At 45.2% G+C, this 8,039-nt stretch overlaps 1 protein-coding gene across 1 annotated transcript in view; it reads left to right on the top strand.

Moving 5' to 3' along the window:
* Positions 1 to 79: 79 nt before the first annotated feature.
* Positions 80 to 8,039, top strand: part of KDR (kinase insert domain receptor (a type III receptor tyrosine kinase)) — a gene marked incomplete at its 3' end in the record, with an annotated part of 29,834 nt that continues 21,874 nt past the window's right edge. Inside the window, exons 1-9 of the mRNA XM_010292835.1 lie at positions 80 to 302; positions 1,138 to 1,249; positions 1,761 to 1,957; positions 3,109 to 3,233; positions 3,564 to 3,732; positions 4,984 to 5,123; positions 5,316 to 5,484; positions 6,877 to 6,988; positions 7,082 to 7,245. Of these exons, the coding sequence (XP_010291137.1) occupies positions 80 to 302; positions 1,138 to 1,249; positions 1,761 to 1,957; positions 3,109 to 3,233; positions 3,564 to 3,732; positions 4,984 to 5,123; positions 5,316 to 5,484; positions 6,877 to 6,988; positions 7,082 to 7,245 (1,411 nt within the window). The remainder of the gene's footprint in view (positions 303 to 1,137; positions 1,250 to 1,760; positions 1,958 to 3,108; positions 3,234 to 3,563; positions 3,733 to 4,983; positions 5,124 to 5,315; positions 5,485 to 6,876; positions 6,989 to 7,081; positions 7,246 to 8,039) is intronic.

An 8,039-nucleotide genomic window follows, 5' to 3' on the forward strand; every position in this document is an offset into this window, starting at 1 on the left:
GGAACGGCGCGGGTGCGGGTTTCCCGTGGGGTTGTCAGGGCTGGTAGAGAGGGTGAGGGAGCGAGAGCCCCGGGGCGGGATGGGGCGCCCAGCGCTGCGGGCTTGCTGTCCTCTCTCCTCTCCTGTGTTCCTGCCCGCTCCTGTCCGGCTGGCCAGTGCTGGCCCATCGGAGAGGGCTGCCTGCCATGGCACAGTGTCCTGCTCGCTTGGCTCCAGCGTCAGCCGTCATTTCCAAGAGCAAAATGTCCCTGGAGCCAAATGCGGGAAACCCGTCATCAGCGAAGAACCTGCTCGGGATGCCAGTGATTAAAGTGCGGGGAAATACTAGGGAAATAGGGAAGGTCCCGGTCTGGCCTTGCTTTCTTGTCGCCCGTTGTAGCTGGCTGAGCTGTCCCGGTCGAGGCTGCCGGCTCACCCTGGTGAGGTGGGATTCCTGACAGTGAATGGGAGCAGCCAAGGGCGGGCTGGAAATCTCTCCCTGTGGTCCTCGCAAACGTTATGCAGGCCGGGCTGTAGCCTCAGAGCAAACACCGTCACCCAGAGCTCAGCCGTCACGCAGGTGGCTGGGGATGGCCGCGATGTAGCCCCTTGTGCGAATAAAGTCTGGTAGAAACAGAATTTTGCCTAACTTTTGAGGAGGAATTAAGGAGATATCCTTAGAAAAATCACGGGATAAAATAAATTCATGGGATCTCAAATTTGTGACGAGCAGTATAAAATAGTTTCTTCACATAATTCATTGATCAGCGGTCTCGAAGAACATAAGTATATTCAATTTATTATAAGAAAATTTGGTAATCGCTTTCCCCAGGGAGTGAGATCATCAGATGAAGGTTCACTTCGTTTCAATGTTCCACATCCTCTTGTTAGACCTTGAAGTTGGCAACGCAAGAAAACAGGAACTCCACCCTGGCTGGCTGAATTGTAGTGCTCTGCAGCTAGCTCCTGACCATCTGCCTTTGCTTCCTGTTATGACAGAGTTTTTGAACTTTCTGGGATGTGTGAAAAGTCATTATTTACCCTTCACTGCTAAGTAGGTGATGTGAAAGTGTCCGCTTAAAGCATACTGCATATCGCTGTATATAAGGCTTTTCTGATTGAGTAGCATTTACTTTGTTTATTGCATTGATTGGAGAGGTTTTATCCATTTTTTCACAGGTTTATTTGTTTCTCTGGATCAGCCAACCCTTAGCATCCAAAAAGATGTCCTCACAATAACTGCCAATGACACTCTCAATATTACTTGCAGGTAAGGGCAAATCTGTCCAGCCTGATTTTCATGGCGGTGATTTATGCAGGGAGTTTTTGTACAGAACCGCAGGTGATTCGGTCTCTCTCCCGTCATCGCTCCTGTTGCTCCCCGCTCCCTTTGTGCCCCCCGCCTCGCTTTTCCCTGGCAGACTGTAGAAACGATCTTAAAGGGTCGCAGAAGGGAGAGCTGGGGAGCGCAGGGTGTCTGGGAGGCGGAAGCGTCAACCAAGTCCTCCTGGAGCGCGCTGGTGAGCCAGGCTCTTGACTCTCCCTTTTGGGTGCTGTGTCACTTAGATTCCACAGAACATATATCTCAGGTAGCTTCCTTGTAGGTATTAATGGTGGGTCGATTCATGTGAATTAATCCTATGTGGCTTGATGCTCCATGTGATGGGATGAAGTCTGTTCCTCTCCATAGCCATAGAGAGTAGGGGGGCTGGGGTTTGCCACTTTGGCATCAGTACTGGCACTCGTCGCACACTCATGCTCCTGTAACGTTTCTTTCCCAGCGGTCAGAGACCACTGGAGTGGTCCTGGCCAAGCAACCAGAGCAGTGCTGAGAAGCGTATCTCTGTGACAGACTGCAGCGATGGCCCCTACTGCAAGACACTTACTCTCCTCAAAGTCATCGGCAATGACACAGGGGACTACAGGTGCCTTTACAGGGACAACCAAGCAGCTACAACCATTTATGTCTATGTTCAAGGTAAGTGCTTACACAGTTCTGAGGTGGCTCTTCCCCTAGCCTCAAGAGAAAAGAGTATCTCAAGTATTTCAAAATGGTTTTGACATTAAAATTTCTTACTCCTAGAATTTTTGATCATGTGAAACTGTTATTTTTCTTGTTTTCATGTTGAGTCATGCCAGTATGCTAGTTGCCATCAACAGAAAAGCTTTTGTACCTGTAATTTTTAACTGACCTGTCATATGCAGTACTTGGTCTGCTATTCTCCTCCACCCAGAACTTGGCATACATACCTCCACTGCGCCCTGAGCCTGCCCCCATGAATGCAGAACTATTACTGACCTCGGCAGGAGTTTCATACGAGGGAAGATTACAGAGATTGTGTATTTATTAAAAGTGACAGATCTGATCCCTTTTACAATTTGTACTATCTGATACCATTAAAAAAAGAAACCCAAAACATAAACATCCATACTTCTGCTGACTGCAACGGTAAAATCTATTTAGGCGTTAAGAGCTAGGTTTTCAAACTCAGACTGTCAGTTGTATTCACAGGAATGCAGGTGAGCATCGCAGATGCTGCAAAGCCTCCAGTTACACACTCAGCTTCAGTAAGCGCATTCGTTGAGGCATCTGCCTTTTTGCACTGATGGCTTGATACCCCTTTTCTGGTGCGCCCCGTTTCCTTTTTATTGTTAACTTATAGCTACCATTTTGAAAAATGGGATGTTATTATGTACACAGGTTAGCTTGTTTTATAAGGTCACAAACTTAGGGGTTTTTTTGGTCTGACTTTGAAAAGGATGCTGCCATTGGGGGAGCCAACGTAGCATGTCACTACTTTTAACTGATATTTCCTGTAATACTTCTGCAAGGAAAGTCACGCTAGGGTAAACCAGATTTTTGTCGGCACAAAGGCTGCAGTGGCAGGAAACTATTCTCCAAAGTGCGCGCTGCTGCCTATAGCTGTTTTGAGAATAGTGAAATTGTAAAATTAAGGAGGAGGTCTGTAAAAACATGTGCCCACTATTTAGTCTCATCATTTAAGTGTTTTACCACATAGAAAATAACTGATTTGAGAAGAAATAGACAGGGAAAGAACAAAATTGGAAAAGTTTCCTCTGTAAGCACGTGACCAATAATATCCATTTACCAATTGAATATTCTTCTAGATTACAGATCTCCATTTGTGACTTCAGTTAGTGATCAGCTTGGCATTGTATACATCACTAAGAATAAAACTGTGGTAGTGCCGTGCCTTGGAACCGTATCAAATCTCAACGTATCTCTACATGCGGTAAGGAAAAAGCCCCCCCCATTATTATTATAAGAGTTAGTTGAAATCACTGTGACATAAATACATTGCCTGAAGTATAAATATGTTTCTTAAAAACTTCTTTCCATCCTTGGGAATTTTACAGCCTGTGATTACAAGGTGAGTGCTGTAACCATACTTGTCCATGATCCTGGGCTCTCAAAGTGCGGTGTGATGGCCTACGAAAGGGAGATTGCCTGAGCTAGGATGTTAAAACTGGGACCCTGCGGTTACGGAAAATGTTGGACTTGAAAATTCAGCGTTGTTTGATTTTTGAAATCTGACTATGTATTTTATCAATATTTCAAACAGAAATATCCAGAAAAGATATTTGTTCCTGATGGTAAATCAATTTCGTGGAATAATAAAAAAGGCTTCACTATACCCAGTCATTTAATCAACTATGCGGGCATGGTCTTCTGTGAAGCTAAAATAGATGATGAAAGCTATCAGTCTGTGATATACATAGTCGCAGTTGTAGGTAAGCCAAAGTGTTTTTTTTTTCTCTCTATAGCCAATGTTATTTTGCTCGCTACAACATACTGAACCAATTACATTTGGTTGGACTCTAGGTTATTCAATACTGACAATGCAGCTAATGCAAAATGGATGTTGTGATATATATTACTTTTCTTTTAAACGCAATGTATTGTGTTCTTTCTCGTTGATCATTGGGATAAGTGCTTCTATTTTTAGCGTTACATAGATGCCAGGGATTTTTATTTTTTTCCCCTGACAAGGCAAGCCTTTTTCCAAAAATCACTCTGTTCTGTAGTTTATTTACTTATCTGGGATCCAAGTCATAGTGGAAGGGAACTAGAGGCAGGCATCCTTCAGCAGCAGATGGGGATTGCTCAGAGAATTGCTCTGAGGGGGTACCAAGGGAATGGGGGATCTGAAGGTCGCACTAAGAGCTAGGTTGTCTTGTCTCCTTCAGACCTGTGTCCTGACTCTGACAGGGTTTTACGCTGTCCTGGTATATTTTGTCAGTTGTTCATCAAAACCCAGAAATAACATCATGATTCTGTGGAGGCTCAAGCCTGAGCCGAAACTGCAGATACTCCTCTTTTGACTCTGAGGCCACAACGGCCACTTCAAGTGGCCGCTTGGCACCAAGGCAGTCTCGCCTTGCTTGGCAGGAAGACTCAGCAGCCCTCCACCCTTTAATCTGTGCAGCAGGCTCTTGCTTCTCCACCAAATTCATCAGTCTTCACTCTGATTTGGAGCAAATTCAGAATTTCTCCATTCAGAATATTCTGGTTTGGAATATTTAAAGTATTTTTATCGCAGAAAGTAAACTTGCGATAATTTCAGCAATGCCATATTGTCATTCTTGATAAAGTTCCCACTTTTTGCTTGGGGTGGGGATGTGTCTCCTTTAGTTTCAGGTCTCACAAGGGTAAGAAGAAGGTGTCTTAACGCAGAGGAACTGTGTGGGTCACCGTCTCCTGCCTGCTCCCACCACCGGGGGGGCTCTGATCAAGTGCCTACATCCTGCTGCGCCGTGTCTGACGCGGCTCTCGGATGGGAAACGCTGAGAGCAGGCGTATCCCTTCCCTCCAGGCTCCTTTGTACGCTCGTCATCATGCTGCCCGGGGGCATCGCGGGGCCTCTTTGTCGCTGGGCTTTTGGTGGTAGTTTTGGTGAATTTGCCTGGGAAATTTGGTGCCGACCGCTGTAAAGAAACCTCTTCTTACCCCCATGTTTTGTGTGTGCTTTTTTCTTCCTCTAGGATACCGAATTTATGACCTGACGATGAACCCGCACTACCAAGTCGAGCTGGCAGTGGGAGAAAAACTTGTTCTCAATTGCACCGTAAGAACGGAGCTGAATGTAGGAATTGATTTTAAATGGGATTACCCTTCCATCAAGGTAAATCCGTAATAACTTACAGCTGCCAACATCACAACAAAATTCAATTTAGTTATAATGTCACTCCCCTCTTTATAACAGTGACAAAGCAGATGATAATATACAAAGAAATTACTAGTATACACAGGTGTAGAAAGTGTAACAGGAGGAACAATGAAATTCCCACACACCTCTGTCTTTTATCTGTTATAGGAAAAACGTGCAACCATAAGGGATTTAAAAACCACAGCAGGAGAAGTAAAGAAGTTTGTAAGCACCCTTACCATCGACAGCGTGTCCTTAAGTGACAAAGGTCGATATACTTGCGCAGCATCCAGTGGCCGTATGAACATGAAAAACAGCAGTTACTTCATTATCCATGGTACGGCATCCTCCATTTCAGTTTTCTTGGTTGCTTCAGATTTGGGATTGACTACTGGGATGCAGAAGGCATCTCAGAGATGAATCAAATGACAGAAAAGAACGAAACTGCAGCTACAGTATTTCTCTTGCACCCAATATATGATTATTTTTATACCACAAGCTTAGCTAATGATAAGATTTTAAACAATCCTGTATGTTACTGAGAGCTGTAGAATCCCATAGGAAAATGGGCAGTAAAATAAACTGAGGTAAGCCTCTGTTCCTCTTCTGTGTTGACCTCCTTGAGGTCCCATAAAGCTGAATTTGTGTAGATGACTTTGTATAAGGGTTGCCTGTTCTCACTCCAGGTGAACTCCCGCTAGATTCGGGTGGCTCTGTGGGACAAGAGTCTGGGTCGGCATGAATGAAGCTAGGAAAATAAAACTTTCAGCTTTAACATTTTGAATAGATGATCAAATGGAGTTTTGGCCGTACGGAAATGATGCAAAGGAAACAACTTTGGCTAAGTGCACAGATAAGTACGAGGCCACATCCTACAGCCTTTTCTCAGGCCCCTCTTGGGCACAGCCCCAGTGGCTCCACTGGCTTACTTCTAGAAAAAAATTGCCAGCATGAGAATGGCCCATTTTTATCACTGAGTCAGACAAAGGGGTTTACATTTTCAAGGAGGCTGGTTTTCCTGAGGCCTGATTTCAGGGGCCTGAATATTAATGGCTCTTTTTCTGTTTTTTTTATCATTCAAACTTATTATGTGGCACAGTGATTCAAGATAGACTCAATTTTCTCCTGGGTTCTTTCTATTTCTCTTCAGGAGCCAAAACCAGATCATGTGCTATAAGTGAGTGTACCAGATACTAAGTTGATACCATCCTAAATCTTAGCCAAAAGGCTAATCGCTGTCTCAGTCTGAATGCAAGTTTATAACTTATAACAAGTAATGTAAATAGTTTCAAAGTATTCTGTGACTGCAACAGTTCAAATACATACTTGAGAAGAGGCTGAACATATCTAACTTTATCACATTGTAGTTTTGAATACTATTATTTCTTGGAATGAGTAGATCAAGCCAGTTTTATGATATTTATTTATTTATATATATATGTATATAGGTCTGACAGTTGGCATGCCATCCTGAGAGCTGAGTCTTACCTCTGCTTTCCAGAGCTCCCCAGTGGGAGAACTGGCCTGCTCCTCTGTGCAAGGGAAAGGACTAGGTTTTCATGGTGGGTCCAGAGCCCACCAGCTCTCTCCAGTTTGGAGCCAACTGTGCTTTACCAGTGGCGTCCTGTCACTGGCCTCTATTTGTCACCTGCTGTTAAGTGCTAACCCAAACGGAGACCACTTACACTTTTGTCCATGTGGAAAGAGAATTTAATTTAATCTTTTGCAGAAAGTCCTTTTATTCACCTGGAGAGAATGGAGAATGTGGTTGAGACAAAGTTAGGTGACACAGTCAAAATTCCCGTCAAGTTTAAAGGATATCCTCCACCAGAGGCAAAATGGTAAGAATCAGGACACAATGTGTTTGAAAAATTGAGCTATTCTGAGTCAAGGTAAATGTTTGAAGTATTCAAAGCGCTCTATATTTTGTTCAGGTATAAAAACGGGAAGGCCATCAATGCAAATCATACAGTTAAAGTTGGCTACACATTAGTGATCGCTGAAGCAACTGAGAAGGACGCTGGGAATTACACCGTTGTCCTTACAAACCCTTCCAACAAGATGCAGAAGAGGCATACATTCACTCTGCTTGTGAACGGTAAGTGGCCTACAGGGATACCTTTCTTCCATGTGTGGATGTGGTGTATTACCATTCTTAGGATTAAATTCATCCCAGAACTATGAAGATTTAGGTGGGGGTGGTGGCCGGGAGGAGAGCACTTGAACCTGAGCCCTGGGAGGGCAGAGGTGGCTTGTCTCTCCTGGCTCCAGGATGTGCTGGTCAGGAGGCTGCAGGCTTCTGGTGATGTTATTGTGATGATACTTTGTGTGTGTTTTTTGTTTTCTGTATATTATTTCTTTGCTTCTGCATCCTGCTCTTTTCCTGCCTTCTTTGCTGGCCGTGCTGCCAGAGTCCTCCCCCACCCTGCTCCATCCTGGCCCTGTCCCGCCTCGCCCATCCTTCCTGCCCCACTCTGCCTGTCCCTCCTCTTCTGCCCTGCCTTGTGCAACCCTCCTCCTCCTCCTCCTCCTCTTCTTCCTCCTCTCTGCTCCCTAGGAAACAGCCTAGCCCCCATGCTTTGAAGACGGCAGGTCTTGGAAAGGGCGGCGAGGCTACATGCGGTGGGATCAGGGCTGGGGAATAATACGCATGTAATGGCGGGGGGGGGTGGTGAGAGTTCGAGGGCTGCGTTTTGAATCGAGGGGTAATGAAGGGCGATTTTGCAGGAGACACTAAACATTGTGTCTTGAGGGCCTGATCCTCGAGGTGTTGGGCGGGTTCACCTCTTCCCAACACGTCCATGTTCCTTGGAGGTGCTCTGTGTTGCATTCCGATGTGGGGCACAGCGTGAATTAGCCACCGTGGGTCTAACGCGTGTAGCCGGTGCCGCT

Source organism: Phaethon lepturus, unplaced genomic scaffold, assembly GCF_000687285.1.
Source record: "Phaethon lepturus isolate BGI_N335 unplaced genomic scaffold, ASM68728v1 scaffold43918, whole genome shotgun sequence".
NCBI lineage: Eukaryota > Metazoa > Chordata > Aves > Phaethontiformes > Phaethontidae > Phaethon > Phaethon lepturus.